This window comes from Triticum aestivum, chromosome 4D, assembly GCF_018294505.1.
Source record: "Triticum aestivum cultivar Chinese Spring chromosome 4D, IWGSC CS RefSeq v2.1, whole genome shotgun sequence".
Taxonomy (NCBI): Eukaryota; Viridiplantae; Streptophyta; class Magnoliopsida; order Poales; family Poaceae; genus Triticum; species Triticum aestivum.
In genome coordinates this window covers 132,595,262-132,621,641 of record NC_057805.1, presented here as the reverse complement: position 1 = coordinate 132,621,641, position 26,380 = coordinate 132,595,262, and the positions used below count along the sequence as shown (strand labels likewise).

General features: G+C 44.1%; 2 protein-coding genes across 2 annotated transcripts; both read right to left on the bottom strand.

Annotated features, from left to right (window-relative positions):
• Positions 1 to 5,419: 5,419 nt before the first annotated feature.
• On the bottom strand, positions 5,420 to 9,866 carry LOC123096842 (pentatricopeptide repeat-containing protein At1g09190). The gene is made up of 2 exons (XM_044518614.1): positions 8,146 to 9,866; positions 5,420 to 5,997 (listed from the first exon to the last, which is right to left on the bottom strand). Exon 1 carries the CDS (start codon positions 9,847 to 9,849, stop codon positions 8,266 to 8,268), a length of 1,584 nt encoding a protein of 527 aa, XP_044374549.1. The 5' UTR covers positions 9,850 to 9,866; the 3' UTR covers positions 5,420 to 5,997; positions 8,146 to 8,265.
• A 1,618-nt stretch (positions 9,867 to 11,484) lies between these two features.
• On the bottom strand, positions 11,485 to 13,758 carry LOC123096841 (transmembrane protein 205). Its single transcript, XM_044518612.1, has 3 exons — positions 13,445 to 13,758; positions 12,518 to 12,737; positions 11,485 to 11,921 (listed from the first exon to the last, which is right to left on the bottom strand). Exons 1-3 carry the CDS (start codon positions 13,645 to 13,647, stop codon positions 11,706 to 11,708), a joined length of 639 nt encoding a protein of 212 aa, XP_044374547.1. The 5' UTR covers positions 13,648 to 13,758; the 3' UTR covers positions 11,485 to 11,705.
• Positions 13,759 to 26,380: the final 12,622 nt, after the last annotated feature.

Here is a 26,380-nt window from a genome sequence, read left to right as displayed (position 1 = left end):
GAAATTTTGGCATGTTTGGTTAGCTTGGCCTGCACAAACCTCAGAGCACCGCTCAGCCGGGTACTAGAGGAACGCCCAAATCAACGATTTCTAGGGAACTAGGCTTGTCTTGTGCACAAAGGGGGAACACGACGTGGAGCTCGTGTGAGAGGGGAGATGTCGCGAGCTCACGCGCGCCCGGAAAATCAGTGGGAGTAATTTCATCACCTCTTGCCGATGGTCTTCGCCTATGTACCCCCCTTCGACTCACCCCTCAGAACCAACACCACCATCCCCGTCCTCCCATTCGGCTCTCGGTTCCGTGAATCTTCCTCAGTGATGATCAAGTATGCGGCGCCATCTTCTCTGGTTGGCTGTTGTCGGCGGGTGGCCATTCTTCTACCTCCTCTCATCTGAGTTGTTCCATGCCTCCTTCTCTATCCTCCGATGGTTGTAAGTTAGACAACACCCTATTTGTTGTAGCTTAGATATGTGAGCATGTGGTAGATTAGAGTAGATCTGCAGGTAGTGTGGTAGGGTATGCAAGCGTTGTATCATGATGTTGTGCGACGATGTGGTAGATCAGATGGTAGTGGTGTCGTTTTGGTAGCATGGTATATTTTTCTTGTCGTTAGTGATGATGTTCATGGTGTTGTGGTAGATCAATGCTTATGTGCTAGTATTACATGTTCTCCATGTCGGTTTCCATGCTAGTATGGTAGATTTAATAGTGTGTTGATCTTCATGATTATTCCATACTAGTATGGTAAATGTGGTAGTGTGTTGATCTTCATGATCAGTCCATGCTAGCATGATATATGCATTGTTCTTCTTCATCTAGTCATGATGCTAACCATTGTAGGAAATGACCGATGGAGATTTTAGTGAGACTCTTGCTTTGTCGGACACCCAACATACCTCTGCCTCCTATGTTGAGAACTCCCAGTCACCGTTGACTCAGGATGTAGAGGTTTTTAAGGGTCCTCCCATGTGTTTTTAGTGGTGATGTGCGTGACACATGCTAAGGCGACCATTAAGGCTCGCAAGGCACATATGAGGGGGTCAATGAAGTGGAATACAATGAAATGGCCTCCTTTTTTCGTCAACCCTCATACTCAAGATGTGTGATATTATCGCCAAGGGCTGAGGACTGGTACAGGCTTTAAGAAGGTGCACATGAATGCTATTTCCAAGATGGTGATTGAGTTCTGTGGCACAGAGGTAACCTCAACACAGATGTACAACATCTTAGGAAGTGCAGGCCGAGATGTGTCTAAGTATCAAATCTTAGAGACCTTAGCGGTGCACAGTAGGGTCAGGACACCTTCTCCATTCTGTTGGAGGTCGAGCACTACCAAGGTCACATCGCGGTTAGCTAACCTACGACTTGTTTCACTTGATCTAAAATGTCAATTGCAACTAACAGTGTTGTCTTTATTTCTTAGGATTACCCCAAGGATGTTGAGTGCCTCTACAAGCCCATCCAACACTACTCTCATGTGCATACCATATTCTCCCGGGGTCTGGCTACTTCAAGCATGCCATGGGCTCTAGAGAGCCTCTTGGTACACCTTACCCTGATTATCTAGACACCCAGGTGTCAGAGACCATCATCCTCCATGGCCTTGACAAGTTTGTTGATCACACTCTTGCTGCTGAGAGAAAGAGGAAGAGGGATGCCTTGATGGATGAGGAGTTGAGCATCTTTAGCAGCATGACTGAGACCGTCAAGGAGGTGGCATCTACCATTAGGGAGAGCAAGCCTGTCAACGTGCACTCGTCCCTCTATGGCACTGTCATGCACACCATTGGGTTCAATGAGGCTTTGATGCTCGCTCTTAGCCACCGCCTAGAAAACATGGCACCAAGTCTTGGGTTTGTTAGGATGTAAGTGCAGTACATGTCGCTATGGCTTAGGACATGGCCGAGCAAGCACTACTGTGTGTAGTGCAAGGGTCTCTGAGGTCGTGTCATGCATGATGATGATGTATATTTTGTGGTAGCTAGGGCTTGAAAACTGTTGATGGCCTGTATATTTTGATGAAGTGGTATATATTAACCCGTCAGATGGTGAACTTGTCGTGGTAGGATTACACCCTCCTTTTGATGTCATGGTAGGATGAACTTGTGATGCTTTTGGGTATATGAATGCATGCTTATGTTGCAAATGTTCTTGTCAATTCGTGTTGTTTGCCTTGCTTGTTGAAATCTTGTTCTTCTGTCTATGTAGATGAAGTGATATTTGGTGTACTCAAGGATGGTTCCAGCAGTCACAGTGAACAGTTATAAGAAACAACTACTATAGAGGGTTTGAGACCAAAGAGTAGACAAAGGATGATTGCTCCAAGTTCGCCAGTAAAGAGAAGCACAATCGTGGAGTAGGCAAGGGTTGAAGAACTTCATAATCTTCAGCCAATTCATCACCATTGTTGTTTGCAGTTATATTGTGAGTGTATATAACATGCAACAGAGCATCAGTTAGAGTGGTAGCCTGTAAGCTCACCACATTGGTGTGCAAGATAACGACATAGTGCCATATGTGTAAACAAAATACATCTTCATGCACCATTCTAACCCAAAATTCCTAAACACAGGCACCCAACACACTAGAGGTTAATTGCCACCCTAATGCAGCCTGAGATTTTGTGGCCAATCAAATTGGTTGCAAAATATGAAACAGAGGCTATATCACTCCAACCAAGCTGCACTGGGTCACTCATGCAAGGGCGTTAAAAATCTATGCAAGCAACTAAACATGCCCTTAGGGCAACTCCAACGCGCGACCCCAAATGGTTCGACTGCGTCCGTTTGGGGGTAAACGGATAGAACAGGAGGCCCAACACGCGGGAGTAAACGGACCAATGTTCGTTTTCAGTCCGCTTTCGACTCATTCCTGACCCAACTTTTGGCCACGTTTGCGGCCAAACAGACGCCCGCGGACGAGCGGGGTACGTGCCCTTGTCCTCCCCTAGCCCGCCCGTCGGTGGCGTAGACGCCCCTTTTCTCTTCCCTTGCCGTCCCTCCGCCCTCCGCCCCCCGCCATTGCCACCGTCACCCCCGTTCCCGGCTGCATCGCCTTCCACCAAGGCCGTCCGGACCACGACCATGCCATGCCATAGCCGTCCCACGCTCGCATTCTGGAAAGCTTTTTGCCGGTGTTCGTGGTTCCTTGTTGCCGGTAGGAGAGAAGCTACGACCGCCAACGTCGCCCGTCGACCCCCAACAACTTCCAGCAGGCGCTGCATTGCGGCAGGGCACACACCACCACCACCGACCCCAACCTTGCTTTGTTTCCTGCGAGGGAAGCTGGACGTGCACTTTCCAGCCGCGTCTCAACCACGACCGCAAGGTGTCCGACGCTTTGCTCACAAGGTACAATGGATAGAGCGGATGCATATTTCTTTCACAACTTCATTTTTTCATCGGGCGATTCGTCCTTGGATGATGAAGAGCTTGTGGTGGCTGCATCGGTATTCCATGATCACATTAGTAGGAAGCGGCCGCGGTTCAGGGTATCAATCCCCAGCCATGCTCCGGCCTTGAACCTCAATAGGGAGAAAGGCCACACCCTTCTCTATGTCGATTACTTTGAGAATGCCTCACTCTTCAAACCACATCAATTTCGTCATCGATTTCGAATGAGGAGACATGTATTCGATCATATTCGGGAGGGAGTGGTAGGATATGACCCATACTTTGAGTGCAAAGAGGATGCCTTGGCAAGCTTGGCTTCTCTTCTTATCAGAAATGCACTGCGGCTATCCGTATGCTTGAATATATGGAATTCCTGGTGATCTTGTGGATGAGTATGTGCGTATGAGTGATTCCACATGTCTCCTCTCATTGTATAGTTTTTGCAAGGCCTTGGTGGCAGTGTTCGGCCCTGAGTACCTAAGAGAGCCAATTGCCGCTGACACAGAGAGGTTGTTGGCGATCAATGCCGATAGGGGCTTTCCGGGAATGCTTGGTAGTATAGATTGTATGCACTGGAAGTGGAAGAACTGTCCATTTGCTTGGCAGGGGTAGTACAAGGGGAATGTGAAAGGTGCCACTGTCATACTTGAAGCGGTGGCTTCACAAGATCTGTGGATATGGCATTCTTTCTTCGGCATGGCTGGTTCTCACAATGATATCAACGTGCTTCAGCGTTCTCAAGTGTTTGCAAGGCTTGCAGAAGGCCACTCCCCAGTGGTCAACTTTGAGATCAATGGCCACCATTACAACAAGGGATATTACCTAGCTGATGATATCTATTCTCAGTGGTCAACTCTTGTGAAGACCATACCCAATCCGCAAGGAGAGAAGACAGAGGTTTGCGCAAATGCAGAAGAGTTCTAGGAAGGACGTGGAGCCTGCTTTTGGTGTGCTTCAATCTCGATGGGGTATCGTTCGAAACCCTGCATTGACATGAAGCACTTAGAAGGTTTGGGAGGTGATGACTGCTTGTGTGATCATGCACAACATGATCGTGGAGGATGAGCATGGTGATAGCATCTACGACCAAGGGTTTGATTTTCAGGGTGAAAATGTTGAGCCTGAGCAGCTACCTCATGCAACCTTTCAACAGTTTGTACAATTTCATCGTGAAATGTGTGATTAGCATACTCATGTGCAGGTCCAGGATGACTTGGTTGAGCACATGTGAACTCATATTGCAACCAGTAAATCTATCGGTTTAATCTCTTTTCATGCAAACAAATTTCGATTGGGTTGTAAGACTATTTGATATTATTTTTATTTTGATTGCATTGTAAAACCATTGCGGATGTGAAACTATTTGCTATGTTTGATTTGAATTATTTGCTATGCTTGATTTTAGTATAAATGGCCTTCGGCGGACGAGATGCGGCCGCGTGTTGGGCGCATGACCGGCGCATCCACATATCCAAGCAGACACAGCTCCATTGACACCCCTAAACAAACGAAATCCGAACAAAACGACCATCATCGTTTGGGGTCGTGCGTTGGAACTGCCCTTAAAGATTTCGACCTAAGGAGGACAGTGACTTCCACTAACCTTTGAAGTGGAAACAAGCAGCAACATTTGCATGCATCCTTGGACCTGCAATGATGGAGGCATCTCCTGCCTTTGAATGGTTAATCTGGTCCCAGGTACTCCCTTCGGAATTACTTGTCTCGGAAATGGATGTATCTAGAACTAAAATACGTTTAAATACATCCATTTCCGCGACAAGTAATTCCGAACGGAGGGAGTACTTGCCAACCAACTTCTCCTCCATGTTCTATAGGTATTTGCAGAAATCGCACGCGGCTGCTGGCTTGCTTGGCACATACCTGCAAAATGCCTATCATTGGAGCCACACTAAAATAGGAAACGCGCAAAACTTTTCGACACCTTTATGGATAATCTTTGCACGGAGAAAGCTGTGCTGAGATCAACTAAGATTGTAAGACGCCAAAAGGACCTGGGAATGCATTGTGCTGGTAGGTACTACTAGTACTTTATTGCTATAATTGCAGTGCCACATTTTGTAGCATTTTAATCTTCGATTCCTTTTTTCTAGGCTCATAATTTATACAGTACTTACACTACTACTGCATGGTTGTTCATATCTTATCGATCTAATGATTCCCGTGACAAATTAAGAATTCGACGCGGCACCGGTTTAGGAGTGGATATCTCCTCCCGCTGGATCCTTTGTGACTGCAATCTAACAGCCATATCGCTTATAGAGGATACCCTGCTCCCCAGGACCACTCCACTTGCAGTGAAAAGAGGTAGGTCAACGGGTGTCTTGCCTCGCCGGCCTCCGGTGTCGCCGCCGGCCTGCACCGCACAACCGCCGGCGTCGATCCCCAGACATGGAGGGAGGGCTGTGTATGTGGTGGTCCCTTCCCCTCCGTGGCAACACGAGGGAGCATACTGTCACTGGGAGTAAAGAAGCAACAAGTTGGTGGAGGGCTTCATGGGTACAGTACTAAGTTAGAACAATGTACACAGAAAGAAATGCTCGCAGTGCAGTGCCTCCCCGTGCGCCCCTTTGCATTTGTAGGGACCTGAAACACATCAAAATGCGAGCGGATTAGAGAGAATCCAAAGGTGGGTTGTACGCATGTGGATGTGATTGTACAAGCAAGAGTATATGCAGTTGGCAACTAGGAAGATATATAATACTAGTACGGAACATTGTCAATAAGACAATAGCTATGCAGTTGTAGTTGCATACCCAGTGTACAGACATATGGTCAAGTAGATGAGCACCCAATGTCAAGTAGACAAGATGCGCTTACATCTGTCATAAGATACTCAAGTATTTATACGAAGCAAGTTTTTGGATGTATCATTTATCTTGGCATTATACTATTTGTTCACCCCTTTAATAAGAGAAAAAAAGTAGTGTCAGAAGTTATGCGATATTTTCTACAAACAAAAGCAAACACCAAACTACTTCACTCGGTATTTTCCAAAAGAATACCCAGCAAAAAAGGTGATCAATGTTGTTACCCTCTCGTAGCATTCCTCATGGATTTGAATGGTTTATTTTAATCTTTATAGATCTAAGTATAATACCTTCTACCTCAAGGGAACACATTTCAATGGGATTTCAACTTAAGGGTTCTAGAGACATATATCCACATGTGAGCAACATCGATGCCATGCATAAACAAATATACCCAACTCAATCATATGAGATTCAGGTTTAGCAACACAATGCATAGAAATGTACAGTTGGATGTAAAAAGAGCTTTGGAAGGAAAGGGAAAGATCAACAATTGCTCCTCCCCCCTCTTCCACAGCCTTTTTTGCAGTTTTTAAGATCAGTGGAGCAACAAATTTCAAGGCACAAGGCCCGATACCGGAAATTTCCCATGGTTCTAGGCAGCATCTCTTGATTTCTTTTTTACTTTTGTTGGGAACTTAAAATTATCATTTCGAGTTGTCCCTGTTAGAGGAGCCCACAAAGGAAAGTGCCAACGTTGGTGCTGGGCCCGATATGCGTACAGGTCTGCGTGTAAAAGTTTGTTTCGTTGCGTTTGCCATTCTGAACGTGGTAACAGCGTCAGATTTCCTTCTGCATGCCACAATAGTGTAGCCCCTCTCTCTCTCTAGTTACTTGCCAGAGCCTTTTGCGCCCTCAAATAAATGCTCCAAGGGTGGCTAATCTGCTGTATGCACAGACAGCATTAAACTATAATCTGCGCACTGAAAGATCTTGCGCTGTAACTTTCAGAAGTCTGATCTTCAAATCCATGGAACTAGTATGTTTTAGCAATCCATGGAACTAGTTTTTTTAACTCCTTATTAGGTTCCCTAAAAAACCATCAGAGGAAAGAGTAATAGCTGGGATGCCACAAGTGTTTTCTGGTGATATATACTGGGCGCCCATACAAAATATAATACTATCAAGGAGCACGATCATGGGACTCTACTTTACCGAGTATTCTAAAATCAGACAAACTCTTGAGAAAATACAATGGGAACAAGAGAGAGTACTGATACAGTGGGAACGAATGACATTATGAAGTTCAACGTTTTAGACATTTAGTATTTCCTGTTTGCCGAAGTAAACTGAATTCTGGGTGCTTCACTACACGCAGAAATCCACTCTTTTATGATATATGCAAAATTTGTTTGAAACATTTAAAATGCACCTTTATTTCTGTGCAACAAATTCTGAAATCCTGTTTCTGTTGCTTTCAAAAGATGGGCTAGTTAGACACTTTCAAAAGCAGCAACACTTAAATAAACAAAAATAAACCAATATACACCGTGTTTATTCAAAAAAAATTGATAAATGGCTTAATATAACATTTGTTAAAAGTAATCAGAATATGCCCCATGAAAAGAGTGATTTCACCTTACAAAATGTTCAGAATATAAATTTTAAAAAATGTACTACTACTACCCACCATTATCACCGCTTATAATTGCAAACTACATGTATACTATTTCAAATATAGAATAACTATGGTGAACCAGTCTCCAGGACAGAAGGCATTACTCACATATCTTCGTTCTTGTCAGCAATATTGTAGGGTCTCCAATTTTTAGCAAGACATTTATTCACAGCAGGACATGAATAACACATATGTATCGAATGAAATCAGGTGTCTAGTGCCTATATTGCTCTTGAACTGACCATAAAAACGAATTCCATATTGGGTATAAGTCTATATGAAATAATAGACAGTTGAAGTGATTACCTGTAATACCACTATGTGATCTCTTGATAAGATTGGTCAATGCATAGTCCACTTTGCAGTTTTCCCCTCTCTGTTGTAGGAGTATTTCCAGAGTTAACTCACAATGCGAGCATGCATTTGTCAACTTGAACTTGGTTCTTCAATTAGGCTCTGCCCTGGTGCCTTTTGCACACTCATCCTCCTCATCAGTTTCCTCACATCACCTGCCTCCTCCCAACGTTGTGTTTCCGCATAAAGATTGGCCAACAGCATATAGTTCCCTGAATTCCAAGGTTCCAGACTAATAAGCTCTTTGAGAGCCACCTCGGCAATGCCGAGCCCAGCATGGGCATGACAGGCGCTTAGAAGTGATCCCCATATTGCAGAATTAGGGCTCATTGGCATCCCTTGAATCAGCGCATGTGCCTCTTCGAGAAGGCCGGACCTTCCAAGTAAATCTACCATACATCCATAATGTTCAATTCCCGGCTCAATCCCATGCTCTGACTGCATAATCTGGAAGATCACCTGCCCAGTATCTACTGCCCCAGCATGGGCACAGCAACCAAGCACCCCCAGGAAAGTCACTGAATTAGGCTCCCCTCCGGACCTCACCATCTGCCGGAACAGCTCAACCCCCTTAATCCCTTGCCCATTCAATGAAAATCCAGAGATCATTGTGTTCCAGCTCACCACACTCCGCTGTTGCATCCCTTCGAACACCTCTCTTGCGCTGCTCACATCGCCACACTTGCAATACATATCTACCACCGCATTAGCAACATGCACCGAGCTGTCTAAGATACCCATCTTGCATGCATACTCGTGCGCCCACCTCCCGGCACCAGCATTCCCCGTCCTCCCACAAGCAGGCAGCACCGCGGCAAGGGTCCCATCATCTGGCGCCACCTTGCCCTCCCTCACCATCTCTTGGAAATACCGCACTGCCATGTCGTCCCTCCCACAACAAGTACACCCTGCGATCATAGCATTCCAGGAAACCATGCTTCTCCTGGAGCGCTTGAACCGCTGCATTTCATCAAACAGATGGCGTGCGGTGAAAATATCCTTGGCTTTCACATAAGCGGTGATGAGTGTGTTGTAGGCGATGGTGCACATTCTCTGCTGGGGCATTTCGTCGAACAGGATTCGTGCGTGGGGCAGAGGATAGGGCCTGAGGAGCGCGAGGGAGATGGCGTGGTGGGAGAGGAAGCCGAGGCGGAGGAGGAGGCCATGGAGGGCTGAGAGGAGCGGCAACGAGGAGGTGGACCCAAGCAGCGGGAGAAAGGACAGGCGATCGGGGGCATGGAGGCGGCGAAGGGAGGATAGGAGGCGGAACGCGAGGGGCGGAGAGGGGGCGGAAAGGGACTTGAGGGCGGCGTTGAGGAGTGCGAGGGGAGGCGGGGGTTCGGGAGGGAGGAGGCTCAGGAGAGAGAGAGACGGCGGCGGAGGGGAGGAGAGGAGGAGGAGCGCGGCGAGGAAGTGGTGGTGCGGGGAGGGCGGGGAGGAATGCAGGCAATGGCGGACGGCGAAGGCGAGGAGCTCGAGCGGGCGTCGCCGGGCGCGGGAGGAATGGTGCAGGAGATGGAGCAGGCGGCGCTCCGCTGTGCGGGGGTGCCACCCGTCGGGGGTGGTCACGGCGTGGGAGAACGACGGGGAGGGCTCGCTTGCGGCGGCGGTGGACGGCATCGGCAAGAGCGCGAGACAATTCGGCTTCCGTTGCATCTTTTGTTTTGTTTTTTATGAAGAATGGCTTCGATTGGATTTGAGAATGCGCGGGGCGCATCAGAAAACCCTATGCGCCGCTCGTTGCGTCAAGCTGTCGACGCACGCACAGCCGATAAATCGCTAGCAATGGGCCGGCCCATTATATCAGAACTAGCCAGCCGGTCCTTCTAGAAGGTTCCCTGAACCTTTTTTTCTTTTTGACCGGTTTTCCTGTTTCTTCTTGGGGTTTTTTCGTTTTTATTTTTCCCTTTTCCGTTTTTCTGTTCTTTTTCTTCTTTCTTTTCCCTTTTTCTGTTTTCTGTTCATTTTTCAAAAGTTGTTCGGAAAGTTCAAAATTTGTTCATTTTCTACAAAACGTTTAAAATTTCAAAAACAAAATCGTGTTTAATTTTTTTCATAAATTCGAAACAGTTTTAAAAAATTGTTCAGGCATTTCAAAAACTGTTTTTGTTTTACAAAAAAAATTGATTTTTTTACATTTTTTCATAAATATTCCTGTTTTAAAAAAATGTGTTCATGTTTTCAATTTTTCAGGAGTTTCAAAAAATGTTCTAGTGTCAAAAATTGTTCACAAGTTTAAAAAAATTGTTCATGAATTTCAAAATATGTTCACGTTTCCAAATTTTGTTTTGGAATTTGGAAAAATGTTCCCATTTCAAAAAAACTGTTCATGATTTTCAAAAAATGCTCTTGTTTTTCGAAAATGTTATAGCTTTTAGAAAATTTGTTCATCAATTTGGAAAGTGTTTGCATTTCACAGAACATTCCGTTTTTTCAAAAAATATTGCTTTCAAAATTCCTAAACTAATTCGGATCTGTGCACCGTGTTTGGTTTTTTTATGTTTGATGCTACTATTTGATTAGCTATAACTGCTAGCTCAGCTAGTAGGAACACGTCGTGTATGGCAGTCGATCATGTGTTCGAATCCCCGTGACCGCATATACAGCAACTAGACGCAGAGCGCGTCACATTGGAGGTCCCGGGCGCATCTGCTGAACGATGAGAGTGATCTTAAATGGGCCGTGCGTGCAAGCTAAATCAGGCAGGCTCTTCGGCCTACTTCCATATTTGGCCTGTACGTCGCACAAGCTTAGATGCAGGATTAGAAAATGCAAGGAATTGGGAAATTGACTTCTATTACGATGTGCTATCTGCTGAAGCGACAATCTGTAGGTCCAGCGGCTGCAATCTTTGATGATTGCTGTCACATCGCGTGCAGCTTTTCTTATACCTCATCTGCGCAAAGTCCTAGAGAGGCTATTCCGTTGCTCATGAATTAGGAAATTTGGCCGAGGGCCCATCTTGTAATAGTTTTTTCGTTGAGCCTCTCTTGAGCTCGCTAGGAGGGATATAAATAGAGGGATATGATTTATTTTTTAAAGCTTGCATTAAGGATTAGAAAAGAGAAAAAGCAGAGGTGCCATCTAAACGGAGCCCATTGCCAGTCGTTCACGGTTTACATCATCCCCTGGTTGTGTGCTACTGAGATGTGTCCATCGTTTTTTTTTTCCTTTTTTTGCGAATTCCAAAGGAATGTTATTTGCTATAGCACCAGAGCATCATACTTGCACCATCTACAACCATTCGTGGCCAATTTCAGTTTACACCCGTTTCATACGCAGATCATCATCTGTAAAAGATAAACTGATTCTAGCGGAGTTTCTGCGCTCCTGCACATTATTAAACAGCTAGACACTCCTTGCACTCTGTACATTATTATCCCAAGTCACAACATCAGATGCAAAGTTTTCACACTACTCTTTCTTTAGCTGTAGACAGCCTAGACTATAAGCTCCTGTCACCAGCTGAGAAGAGAGGTCATTACATGGACTCATCACTTAACTTTCAACAGTCACAACTCGAGCTTGCTCGCTAGGTACCATGAGTGCATGGCCAGGCTGCCGAATGCCATGATGTTTGCCAGGGACGACAGCCCGTGGATCATCCCAAACTTCTTGTTCATCGCTGCGAGTGCAGGGTTTGTCTTTGCTAACTCGGCATTCCTTGACCGTCCCACCTCACCACCGATGCCAAGATCCTTCTCGATCTTGTGCCTCTTCATCATCATCTGCGCAAGATGAGCAAAGTTGCTACTGTGAATCAACAGCTGCATACAGCATAGGTTCTTCTGAGCTCATCGCAAGGATCCAGTCCCCCTGAACGGTTACTACTTTAAACCACACACTATAGCTGTTTGCAGCAACCAGTATGATTCGCAGGCCGTATAACATATACTACACACCCGCAAAAAAAAAACATATACTACACAACCAAGTCCGTGTCACCATGTATTATGATTCTCTGTATGGGAACAGCATCACCTACGAGGCTGCGAAGGCCAACTACCATGTTTTTTTTTGCGGGGTAACTACCATGTTACTTTTGTTCACTACCGATAATATTATTACAAACACTAACAGAAATCCGGATGTGCCTGTGATTTCTGCACGGAACTGTTAATCCAAGACCGTGTGTCATGACAGATGTACCAATATTTTATGACATTAAACAACAGATGACTCTATAAAATGAAACTTCACTAATCATCGCAATTGTCATCTAGCACAAATACAATACAAATTTTCCTTGTAAGTAGAAGTATGAGAAGGCAAAAAGGGTAATGTGACCTTGTAAACAAGACTAATGAGTACGTAAAGGACTGACCTCGATAGTCATGGGGGTGAAGACCAGAAGATTGGACAGGTCAAAACCGAGGGCAGCAAGAAGGAAACCAAGCTGGTAACGCTCAATAGTTGATGCTGTCTTCCATGGGTTGAGGTATGCAAATGCTGCAACCGATATAGCTGAACACACCGATATCAACATGAAGTATGCTGGGAACATCTTCCCTTGCAGACTCCCGAACTGGTGTCTTGGCAAATGCCTTCATTATCCAGGAGATTAGATCAAAACAATATCAATTGCTTATGATTGCAGGTTTCACAACAATGAAGGCACAGAGTTCAACAATCCAGCAAACGATATAGCATTCTAAGTGCATCCGATGTATTGCTCTGACAATGCATCTTACGGATCAAGTAAACAACCCAACTTTCTTGTAAAAGCTGAATAGCATTGGTGCTTTCAAAATTCAGATATTCTAGTAGTAAAGGGTAACCACAGTCGTTACAGGCTTGTGGCTAATGCTTCATAGGAGATCTACATCTCTCTAGATACTGAACAATCAAATGTCTTCAGTTTACAAGCTGTGTGTGTTCCTTCCCTTGGATTAAAATATCTTTGGATGTTCTGCTAATATGTTTTTGTGCTAGCAAGCATGCATAAACGGGCGATATTGTAAAAACATACTAAGTTGTAGAAGGTGAGACGAATTGCTGAGAAGGTATGGGGTCCTATCTCAAAATCTGTGTTGCCTGTCCCAAAGAAATTGCATTTGAGCATAGTGGAAACCTACCAAATGCAACGGGAGGCACCAAAACTGCCTAAATTCTGAAGCTATTTACAAATGGTGGAACATGTAAGATGTAAGTACCGAGTAAGCGCAATAATAATAAAGGCAACGAAAGCCTGGACGAATTCCCACACACGCGAGGCTAAGAAATTTAACTGAGACGGGGCAAACTTTTTTACTTGAACATGACGATGCCGCCGATGAAGGTGACCCAGAGCGCGGCTCCCCATGCGGTGGCGAAGCAGAGTACATGGGCCAGCCTCGCCGCCGCGACGCCCGCGGCTGGGCGGCCGGGGGCCCCGCCGAAGAGCGCGTCCGGCGCGAAGAGGACGCCCGCGGCGAGGAATGAGACCGCAGTCAGGAACCGCGCGGCCCACCCCATAATGTCTCGCCGCTTCTTCCGGCTGGCTCGACGGGCTAGGGTTTGGAGGCGCCGGAAGGGGGTGAAGGAAGAGGAGGCAGAGAAGTGTTTGTAGGAAATGGGAAGGAAGGTTGGAGCATCTACAGCCGATTTGGCAAAGGGCGCTTATAGGCGCGGCGCGCCGGCCGAACCGTTTGGGCCGGTCGAGCCCCAACCGTTCGATGCAAGCATGTGTTGCCGTTAGATTTAGCTCTCGTGCAGTTCCTTTCTTAAAAAAAAATGAATCTCGTGAGCACAGCGGAAAAAAGGAGCAGCGGGCACCGCCGCCATGGATGAGCGAGCGCGACCAACTTCAAATCATCACCGGTCGCGGCCCCCCGCCGATGGTCACCGCCGGTCGCCGCCCCCGCCAATGGTCGCCGCCGTCGCCGCCGGTGGCCAGCTCCACGCATGTAACATCGGCACCCGTGGTTGTAGCTCTGGTGGCGACGATTGCGGCTCCGATGGCGAGGGCCATAGCTCGCCATCATGCTCGTCGCCGCTCACGCTTGATGCCGCAGCTCGTCGGTCAGATCTCACCGTCGTAACATCTCGGTCACCTGTTCCAGCAAAACTGAGCGCCCGTTCCAACAAAATCGAGCAAGGGTTGTAGCAAAAAATCAAGACGTTGGCTTGTGCAATGTAGCAAAAATGCAAATACACCGGTTATAGCAAAATCGACAACGGTTGTAGCAAATTTTGATAATGGTTGTAGCAAAAACCGATGATTACCGTGGTGGCCGGTGAGCCCTGTATGCAGCACCGCAGGCCGTCATCTCCATCGCCGGCAGTGTTGGATGTAGCTTTTTGCTGCCCCGGTTTCAGCAAAAAAAGCTCCAATGGTTATACCAAAAAAAAATACCAGCTTCCAGCAAAAATATGCACCGGTTCCAGCAAAAGCAAATTTAGCAGGGAAAAGCTCCATGGTCGATTATAGCAAAAAATTGCCCGGTTCCAGCAAAATTGAACAACGGTTGCAGCAAAAACAACTCATTCATCAAGAACTCCATCGATGATTGTAGCAAAAGATTACCCGGTTCCAGCAAAATTGAACACCGGTTCCAGCAAAACGACTCATAAGGAAGAACTCCGAGTGATCGATTGTAGCAAAACACGAGTTCGCCCGTCCCAGCACCCTGCGATGTCGTTTCCAGCAAAATAGGGAGCTGGTTCCAGCAAAAAAGAAAAATTGTTGTCGCCATCCTCACAAGTTGTTTCTCGCTATGGCAGCAAATTCGGACGCCTGTTCCAGCAAAACAAGAGTTGGTTCCAGCAAAAAGGAAAAATGGATGTCCCTATCCTCACCGGTCGTTGCTCATTGCAGCAAATTGGGACAGCGGTTGCTGTCGCCGTGGCCGGTTGCAGCATCGCTGGCCACCGTCTCCAGCGCGCATGGACGTCCTTCCCAGCACCCGCACCGCATACGCCGTCCTCACAGCCGCCCCAAAGCCGTGACCACGCAATGGTTGCAGCACGGCCCCCCGTCGCGCGCAACCGTGAGGATGGAGGACCTGCAGGCCATGACCTCCTCCACTTGCCGCGCGCGGTGGTGGGTGCCTCCAGCAGTAGGCGCCTATTTGCGGGGGAGGTTGGTGCAGCGATGGACGAGGTCATCGGCGGAGAGAAGGTGATTTGGGATGCCATGGGGAAGAAGATGCGGTGGTACGAGTGGCCAGGAGCGCTCGGTGCGAGAGGATAAGAAAACTTAAGCGGTGCTACGCGTGGGCCCTTGCGAGAGTGGGACGTGACCGGCGGAACGTTTCAGCCGGCACACCGACTGGAAACGTTTCCCTTTGGCAAATCCCGTCCCACAAACCCCACAGACACCTCCGGATTTGTCCGCGGACACTCACCGGACACACCTCAAATTTCTCTTCTCACAACCGGACATCTTAATTGGTATACCTTAAATTCATACAAACTCACGCAACACGTATTACATCGGAACATGCCATCGGACAACCAACAATTGACATGTTTACCTATGTATACTAGCTATGAAGAAATCATCCATAGCTGTCCTTACCCTTTCAAGCGCCCTTGTCATCCTTCTCATGAAAGTAGCGGTCCAAGACGCAGTACGGATCGAGCTGGATCTGCTCGTTGCCTGAGCTGTCCGACCCGGGGTTGTCCTCCTTCTCCTCCTTGGGGGGTAGTCCGGCCATGGAACGGGCCGCCCGACTCTCCTCTCGGGCAAGAGCCCGTGTGTTTCTCCGTTTCACTCCTTTGCAATGCGGACACAGATGGCTAGGGTTGGTCCGACGAACAGATAAGAAGGAATATATGTGGGTTCGGATGGGCCAGCGTAGGTCGGGCCGGCGTGGTGGACGCGCTCGGGCGCCCCCACATCCAGCCTAGATTTGGATTGGATATGAGGGTTGTCGGTCAGACTAGGCGTTTGATGCAGGTTTAGGGCTGCCCGCTATAAATGCTCTTAGCGAGCACAGTTCAGGTGACGTCCGTGCCTCCATGGACCTTGTAAAAAAATCAAGAACACACTGTTTTTCCTTTACATATTCTTTTTATAAGAAAACTTTGAACTTAATCGTGGTAGTACAATGTGTAAGTGCATCTTGTGCCCCTTAGTGATTTTGGTGTATTGAAGACTTATAAGTTAAGGGACTAATGTGTTTGTGAGTGTACACGGGTCTATAAGCCTATGAGGAGTTTGATATTTACAGAGAAAGTCGACCCCTAAAAATGAATGTCTTCAACTGAAGACTTTGGCTTTCTAAAGACTTTAAAAGTGAAGAAATTGGTGTGACCGTGAAGACTTGATATTCATGCGAGGAACATGAATCGTGAAGACTTTTGTTTTCGTAGTTTCATTTTCTCTTTCTTGAGTCATAGGAAACACCGTACTGTTAAAGGGGGTCGAGGAAATACTAAGGAAAAGTTTCCAAGTGATGCTGATCTCAAAATCCTACACCTACCAATCCCTTCGAGTGAAGCCATTGGAAATCTCATACAGTTCAGTCAATTTCTTCAGTGACAGAGACGAAGTTCTTCTGGTCTCTGGGGAATTTGTTCTGACTGAGGAGTTAGGAATTCGCCAGTGCGGACTGCCTACAAGTGAGGAACATGATAGCCGTGAGGAATTTAAACCTCAAATTTCCGACTGTTGCTGTGGTATGCGCCAGCTGTACCTGATACGTCTCCAACGTATCTATAATTTTTGATTGCTCCATGCTATATTATCTACTGTTTTGGACATTATTGGGCTTTATTATTCACTTTTATATTATTTTTGGACTAACCTTTTAACCGGAGGCCCAGCCCAGAATTGCTATTTTTTGCCTATTTCAGAGTTTCGCAGAAAAGGAATATCAAACGGAATCCAAACGGAATGAAACCTTCGGGAACGTGATTTTTAGGAAGATTATGATCCGGGAGACTTGGACCCTACGTCAAGAAACAAAAGAGGAGGCCACGAGGTAGGGGGACGCGCCCACCCTCCCAGGGCGCGCCCTCCACCCTCGTGGGCCCCCTGTTGCTCCACCGACATACTCCTTCCTCCTATATATACCTACGTACCCCCAAACGATCAGATTACGGAGCCAAAAACCTAATTCCACCGCCGCAACCTTCTGTACCCACGAGATCTCATCTTGGGGCCTGTTCCGGAGCTCCGCCGGAGGGGGCATCCATCACGGAGGGCTTCTACATCAACACCATAGCCTCTCCGATGAAGTGTGAGTAGTTTACTTCAGACCTTCGGGTCCATAGTTAGTAGCTAGATGGCTTCTTCTCTCTTTTTGGATCTCAATACAATGTTCTCCCCCTCTCTCGTGGAGATCTATTCGATGTAATCTTCTTTTTGCGGTGTGTTTGTTGAGACCGATGAATTATGGGTTTATGATCAAGATTATCTATGAAAAATATTTGAATCTTCTCTGAATTCTTTTATGTATGATTGGTTATCTTTGCAAGTCTCTTCGAATTATCAGTTTGGTTTGGCCTACTAGATTGATCTTTCTTGCAATGGGAGAAGTGCTTAGCTTTGGGTTCAATCTTGCGGTGTCCTTTCCTAGTGACAGTAGGGGCAGCAAGGCACGTATTGTATTGTTGCCATCGAGGATAACAAGATGGGTTTTTTTATCATATTGCATTAATTTATCCCTCTACATCATGTCATCTTCCTTAAGGCGTTACTCTGTTTTCATAAACTTAATACTCTAGATGCATGCTGGATAGCGGTCGATGAGTGGAGTAATAGTAGTAGATGCAGGCAGGAGTCGGTCTACTTGTCTCGGACGTGATGCCTATATACATGATCATACCTAGATATTCTCATAACTATGCTCAATTCTGTCAATTGCTCAATAGTAATTCGTTCACCCACCGTAAAATACTTATGTTCTTGAGAGAAGCCACTAGTGAAACCTATGGCCCCCGGGTCTATCTTCATCATATTAATCTTCCAACACTTAGTTATTTCCTTTGCTTTTATTTTACTTTGCATCTTTATCACAAAAATACCAAAAATATTATCCTATCATATCTATCAGATCTCACTCTCGTAAGTGACCGTGAAGGGATTGACAACCCCTTATCGCGTTGGTTGCGAGGATTTATTTGTATTGTGCAGGTACGAGGGACTCGCGCGTAGCCTCCTACTGGATTGATACCTTGGTTCTCAAAAACTGAGGGAAATACTTACGCTACTTTGCTGCATCACCCTTTCCTCTTCAAGGGAAAACCAACGCAGTGCTCAAGAGGTAGCAAGAAGGATTTCTGGCGCCGTTGCCGGGGAGGTCTACGCAAAAGTCAACATACCAAGTACCCATCACAATCCCTTATCTCCCGCATTACATTATTTGCCATTTGCCTCTCGTTTTCCTCTCCCCCACTTCACCCTTGCCGTTTTATTCGCCCTCTCTTTTCCGTTCGCCTCTTTTTCGCTTGCTCGTGTGTTGGATTGCTTGATTGTCACGATGGCTCAAGATAATACCAAATTGTGTGACTTTACCAATACCAACAATAATAATTTCCTTAGCACTCCGATTGCTCCTCTTACCAATATTGAATCTTGTGAAATCAATGCTGCTTTGTTGAATCTTGTCATGAAAGATCAATTCGCCGACCTTCCTAGTGAAGATGCCGCTACTCATCTAAATAGCTTCGTTGATTTGTGTGATATGCAAAAGAAGAAAGATGTTGATAATGATATTGTTAAACTTAAGCTATTTCCTTTTTCGCTTAGAGATCGTGCTAAAGCTTGGTTTTCGTCTTTGCCTAAAAATAGTATTGATTCTTGGAACAAGTGCAAAGACGCTTTTATCTCTAAGTATTTTCCTCTCGCTAAGATCATCTCTCTTAGAAACGATATTATGAATTTTAAATAACTTGATCATGAACAAGTTGCACAATCTTGGGAGAGGATGAAATTAATGATACATAATTGCCCCACTCATGGTTTGAATTTGTGGATGATTATACAAAATTTTTATGCCGGATTGAATTTTGCTTCTAGAAATCTTTTAGATTTGGCCGCGGGAGGCACTTTTATGGAAATCACTTTAGGAGAAGCTACTAAACTCCTAGATAATATTATGGTTAATTATTCTCAATGGCACACTGAAAGATCTACTAATAAAAAGGTGCATATGATAGAAGAAATTAATGTTTTGAGTGGAAAGATGGATGAACTTATGAAATTATTTGCTAGTAAGAGTGTTTCTTCTGATCCTAATGATATGCCCTTGTCTACTTTGATTGAGAATAATAATGAATCTATGGATGTCAATTTTGTTGGTAGGAATAATTTTGGTAACAACGCGTATAGAGGAAACTTTAATCCTAGGCCTTATCCTAGTAATTCCTCTAATAATTATGGTAATTCCTACAACAACTCTTATGGAAATTTTAATAAGATGCCCTCTGAATTTGACACTAGTGTTAAAGAGTTTATGAATTCACAAAAGAATTTCAATGCTTTGCTTGAGGAAAAATTGCTTAAAGTTGATGAATTGACTAGGAACGTTGATAGAATTTCTCTTAATGTTGATTCTTTAAAGCTTAGATCTATTCCTCCTAAGCATGATATCAACGAGTCTCTCAAATCCATGAGAATTTCCATTGATGAGTGCAAAGAAAGAACTGCTAGGATGCGTGCTAAGAAAGATTGCTTTATAAAAGCGTGTTCTTCAAATTTCTATGAAAATAAAGATGAAGATCTAAAAGTTATTGATGTGTCCCCTATTAAATCCTTGTTTTGCAATATGAATCTTGATAATGATGGGACCGAATATGATCCACCTTTACCTAGAAGGCATTCCAAAAATTCAGAGTTTTTAGATCTTGATGCTAAAATTGATAAAAGTGGGATTGAAGAAATCAAAACCCTAGATATTAATAAACCCACTATTTTGGATTTCAAGGAATTTAATTATGATAATTGCTCTTTGATAGATTGTATTTCCTTGTTGCAATCCGTGCTAAATTCTCCTCATGCTTATAGTCAAAATAAAGCTTTTACCAAACATATCGTTGATGCCTTGATGCAATCTTATGAAGAAAAGCTTGAGTTGGAAGTTTCTATCCCTAGAAAACTTTACGATGAGTGGGAACCTACTATTAAAATTAAGATTAAGGATCATGAGTTCTATGCTTTGTGTGATTTGGGTGCTAGTGTTTCCACTATTCCCAAAACTTTGTGCGATTTGCTAGATTTCCGCGATTTTGATGATTGCTCTCTAAACTTGCACCTTGCGGATTCCACTATTAAGAAACCTATGGGAAGAATTAATTATGTTCTTATTGTTGTGAATAAGAATTATGTGCCTGTAGATTTTATCGTTCTTGATATAGATTGCAATCCTTCATGTCCTATTATTCTCGGTAGACCTTTCCTTAGAACAATTGGTGCAATTATTGATATGAAGGAAGGGAATATTAGATTCCAATTTCCATTAAAGAAAGGCATGTAACACTTCCCTAGGAAGAAAATAAAATTACCATATGAATCTATCATGAGAGCCACTTATGGATTGCCTACCAAAGATGGCAATGCCTAAGATCTATCCTTGCTTTTATGCCTAGCTAGGGGCGTTAAACGATAGCGCTTGTTGGGAGGCAACCCAATTTTATTTTTGTTTTTTTTTGTTTTTTGCTTCTGTTTAGGAATAAGTATTTTTTATAGCCTCTGGTTAGATTTGTTTTTATGTTTTAGTTAGTGTTTGTGCCAAGTTAAACCTATAGGATCTTCTTGGATGATAGTTATTTGATCTTGCTGTAATTTCCAGAAACTTTCTGTTCACGAAAACAATTGTTAAAAATCACCAGAACGTGATAAAATAGTGATTCCAATTGCTGCTGATCAATAAACAAATTTCCTAGGTCGTCCTTTTTTTTCTGATTTTTTGGAGTTCCAGAAGTTTGCGTTAGTTACAGATTACTACAGACTGTTCTGTTTTTGACAGATTCTGTTTTTCGTGTGTTGTTTGCTTATTTTGATGAATCTATCGCTAGTAAAATAGTTTATAAACCATAAAGAAGTTGGAATACAGTAGGTTTAACATCAATATAAATAAAGAATGAGTTCATTACAGTACCTTGAAGTGGTCTTTTGTTTTCTTTCGCTAACGGAGCTCACGAGATTTCTGTTAAGTTTTGTGTTGTGAAGTTTTCAAGTTTTGGGTGAAAGATTTTTGATGGATTATGGAACAAGGAGTGGCAAGAGCCTAATCTTCGGGATGCCCATGGCACCCCAAGATAATCTAAGGACACCAAAAAGCCAAAGCTTGGGTATGCCCCGGAAGGCATCCCCTCTTTCGTCTACTTCCATCGATAACTTTACTTGGAGCTATATTTTTATTCACCACATGATATGTGTTTTGCTTGGAGCGTCTTGTATGATTTGAGTCTTTGCTATTTAGTTTACCACAATCATCCTTTCTGTACACACCTTTTGAGAGAGCCATACATGATTTGGAGTTTGTTAGAATACTCTATGTGCTTCTCTTATATCTTTTGAGTTATATAGTTTTGCTCCAGTACTTCACTTATATCTTTTAGAGCATGGTGGTGGGTTTGTTTTATAGAAACTATTGATCTCTCATGCTTCACTTAGATTATTTTGAGAGTCTTAAATAGCATGGTAATTTCTTGAATAATCCTAATATTCTAAGCATAAATGATTTGTAAAAATTCTTATGAGTGTGTTGAATACTAAGAAAAGTTTGATGCTTGATAATTGTTTTGAGATATGAAGATGGTGATATTAGAGTCATGCTAGTTGAGTAGTTGTGAATTTGAGAAATACTTGTGTTAAATTTTGTGATTCCCGTAGCATGCACGTATGGTGAACCGTTATGTGATGAAGTCGGAGCATGATTTATTTATTGATTGTCTTCCTTATGAGTGGCGGTCGGGGACGAGCGATGGTCTTTTCCTACCAATCTATCGCCCTAGGAGCATGCGTGTAATACTTTTCTTTGATAACTTGTAGATTTTTGCAATAAGTATATGAGTTCTTTATGACTAATGTTGAGTCCATGGATTATACGCACCCTTCCTCTTTCCACCATTGCTAGCCTCTCTAATACCGCACACTTTTTCACCGGTATCATACACCCACCATATACCTTCCTCAAAACAGCCACCATACCTACCTATTATGGCATTTCCATAGCCATTCCGAGATATATTGCCATGCAACTTTCCACCGTTCTGTTTATTATGACACGCTCCATCATTGTCATATTGCTTTGCATGATCATGTAGTTGACATCGTATTTGTGGCAAAGCCACCGTTCATAATTCTTTCATACATGTCACTCTTCATTCATTGCATATCCTGGTATACCGCCGGAGGCATTCATATAGAGTCATATTTTGTTCTAAGTATCGACTTATAATTGTTGAGTTGTAAGAAAATAAAAGTGTGATGATCTTCATTTTTAGAGCATTGTCCCAAGTGAGGAAAAGGATGATGGAGACTAAGATTCCCCCACAAGTCGAGATGAGACTCCGGACGAAAAAAAAGAGGCCATAAAAAAAGAGAAAAGGCCCAAAAAATGAGAGGAAAAGAGAGAAGGGACAATGCTACTATCCTTTTACCACACTTGTGCTTCAAAGTAGCACCATGATCTTCATGATAGAGAGTCTCTCATTTTGTCACTTTCATATACTAGTGGGAATTTTTCATTATAGAACTTGGATTGTATATTCCAATGATGGGCTTCCTCAAAATGCCCTAGGTCTTCGTGAGCAAGCGAGTTGGATGCACACCCACTTAGTTTCCTTTGTTGAGCTTTCATATACTTATAGCTCTAGTGCATCCGTTGCATGGCAATCCCTACTCACTCACATTGATATCTATTGATGGGCATCTCCATAGCCCGTTGATACGCCTAGTTGATGTGAGACTATCTTCTCCCTTTTTGTCTTCTCCACAACCACCATTCTATTCCACATATAGTGCTATATCCATGGCTCACGCTCATGTATTGCGTGAAGATTGAAAAAGTTTGAAAATGTCAAAAGTATGAAACAATTGCTTGGCTTGTCATCGGGGTTGTGCATGATTTAAATACTTTGTGTGGTGAAGATAGAGCATAGCCAGACTATATGATTTTGCAGGGATAACTTTCTTTGGCCATGTTATTTTGAGAAGACATGATTGCTTTGTTAGTATGCTTGAAGTATTATTATTTTTATGTCAATATAAACTTTTGTCTTGAATCTTCGGGATCTGAATATTCATACCACAATTAAGAAGAATTACATTGAAATTATGCCAAGTAGCACTCCGCATCAAAAATTCTGTTTTTATCATTTACCTACTCGAGGACGAGCAGGAATTAAGCTTGGGGATGCTTGATACGTCTCCAACGTATCTATAATTTTTGATTGCTCCATGCTATATTATCTACTGTTTTGGACATTATTGGGCTTTATTATTCACTTTTATATTATTTTTGGGACTAACCTATTAACCGGAGGCCCAGCCCAGAATTGCTATTTTTTGCCTATTTCAGAGTTTCGCAGAAAAGGAATATCAAACGGAATCCAAATGGAATGAAACCTTCGGGAACGTGATTTTTAGGAAAATTATGATCCGGGAGACTTGGACCCTACGTCAAGAAACAAAAGAGGAGGCCACGAGGTAGGGGGACGCGCCCACCCCCCCAGGGCGCGCCCTCCACCCTCGTGGGCCCCCTGTTGCTCCACCGACATACTCTTTCCTCCTATATATACCTACGTACCCCCAAATGATCAAATTACGAAGCCAAAAACCTAATTCCACCGCCGCAACCTTCTATACCCACGAGATCCCATCTTGGGGCCTGTTTCGGAGCTCCGCCGGAGGGGGCATCCATCACGGAGGGCTTCTACATCAACACCATAGCCTCTCCGATGAAGTGTGAGTAGTTTACTTCAGACCTTCGGGTCCATAGTTAGTAGCTAGATGGCTTCTTCTCTCTTTTTGGATCTCAATACAATGTTCTCCCCCTCTCTCGTGGAGATCTATTTGATGTAATCTTCTTTTTGCGGTGTGTTTGTTGAGACCGATGAATTGTGGGTTTATGATCAAGATTATCTATGAAAAATATTTGAATCTTCTCTGAATTCTTTTATGTATGATTGGTTATCTTTGCAAGTCTCTTCGAATTATCAGTTTGGTTTGGCCTACTAGATTGATCTTTCTTGCAATGGGAGAAGTGCTTAGCTTTGGGTTCAATCTTGCGGTGTCCTTTCCTAGTGACAGTAGGAGCAGCAAGGCACGTATTGTATTGTTGCCATCGAGGATAACAAGATGGTTTTTTTTATCATATTGCATTAATTTATCCCTCTACATCATGTCATCTTCCTTAAGGTGTTACTCTGTTTTCATGAACTTAATACTCTAGATGCATGCTGGATAGCGGTCGATGTGTGGAGTAATAGTAGTAGATGCAGGCAGGAGTCGGTCTACTTGTCTCGGACGTGATGCCTATATACATGATCATACCTAGATATTCTCATAACTATGCTCAATTCTGTCAATTGCTCAATAGTAATTCGTTCACCCACCGTAAAATACTTATGTTCTTGAGAGAAGCCACTAGTGAAACCTATGGCCCCCGGGTCTATCTTCATCATATTAATCTTCCAACACTTAGTTATTTCCTTTGCTTTTATTTTACTTTGCATCTTTATCACAAAAATACCAAAAATATTATCCTATCATATCTATCAGATCTCACTCTCGTAAGTGACCGTGAAGGGATTGACAACCCCTTATCGCGTTGGTTGCGAGGATTTATTTGTATTGTGCAGGTACGAGGGACTCGCGCGTAGCCTCCTACTGGATTGATACCTTGGTTCTCAAAAACTGAGGGAAATACTTACGCTACTTTGCTGCATCACCCTTTCCTCTTCAAGGGAAAACCAACGCAGTGCTCAAGAGGTAGCAGTACCAAAATATCCTCTCCACCTAACGGTCATATCATTGAAGGGTGTTTATGTCTTATCATGTCGGGCTGTTCCCTAGGCTATAAATAGCCGCCCCCTACAACCACTAGCTGGTTGGCTGCTCCGAGAGAAATTGACACTTGTCATTGAGAGCATCCCATCCTCCGAGGACTTTGAGTGAAAATCATCAAGTGAGGAAAACCCAAACCCAAACACCTACAAACCCATAGTGATTGACCATCACTAAAGAGATTGATCCTGTGTGGATCCGACGCTTGTTACCTTTGAAGACTGTGCATCTTCCAGATGGTTAGGCGTCATGGTCTAGAGCATCCCAGAGGAAATTGTGGATCACCGAGTGACCGAATTTGTGAAGGTTTGGAAGTCACCTGAAGAATTACCACGAGTGATTGGGCAAGGTCTGTGTGACCTTAGCTCAAGGAGAATACGGTGAGGACTGTGTGTCCAGCACTGTGTGTCCTCAGGTTTAAATACCTAGCCGCTCTAACCAGACGTACAACTGTCACAGCAGTTGGAACTGGTCTACCAAATCACTGTCTTCACCGAGCTAACTGGTTCTATTTACTCAACCCTTTCATTTCCTCATTATTGTGTTGTGTTCTTGATCGTTACTGTTTGAAGACTTTGACTGAAGACTTTCTTAATTTCCTCAGTTCAGTTTCTTCCGTCAGTTTGTCTTCAGCCTGCTTATCCTGTGTTTACGCTTTCTGTACTCTGTGCTTGTTTTCGTGTCATCATGATGACTGTGCTTTTGTTCTGTTATGCTTGCATCTGAGTACTTCTTCCGCTGCTAGTCGTTCGTGACTTAGGAATTTCCTCACCCTGAAATTCCTCAGTGACGAATTTGTAAAAATCGCCTATTCACCCCCCTCTTGTCGACTTAACGCATTTTCAATTGGTATCAGAGCAAGGTACTCCCTTATTCTGTGTGATTTTGGTTTAACCGCATGTAGTTTTAGTTATGTCGACCGCAGGAATGAAGACTGTGTCATGCCCCATCTTTGACGGTCATGATTATCCCAAGTGGAAGGCCATGATGAAGAAGAGACTCATGGCGATGAACAACGAGCTGTGGATCGTCACTGAGATTGGTCTTACCGATCTGTGCAAGATGGCAGAGGCTGATGACATTCGCAAGTACACTCTTCTCAACCTCACGGCGAAGGACATCATCTGCTCCTGTCTGTCTCAAAATCAGTTCAGGAACATTATGCATCTCAGCCATGCGAAGCTTATCTGGGACCAACTCTCTAAGGTCTATTAAGGTCATCGAACTCATCATGATCCCTGGTTTGAG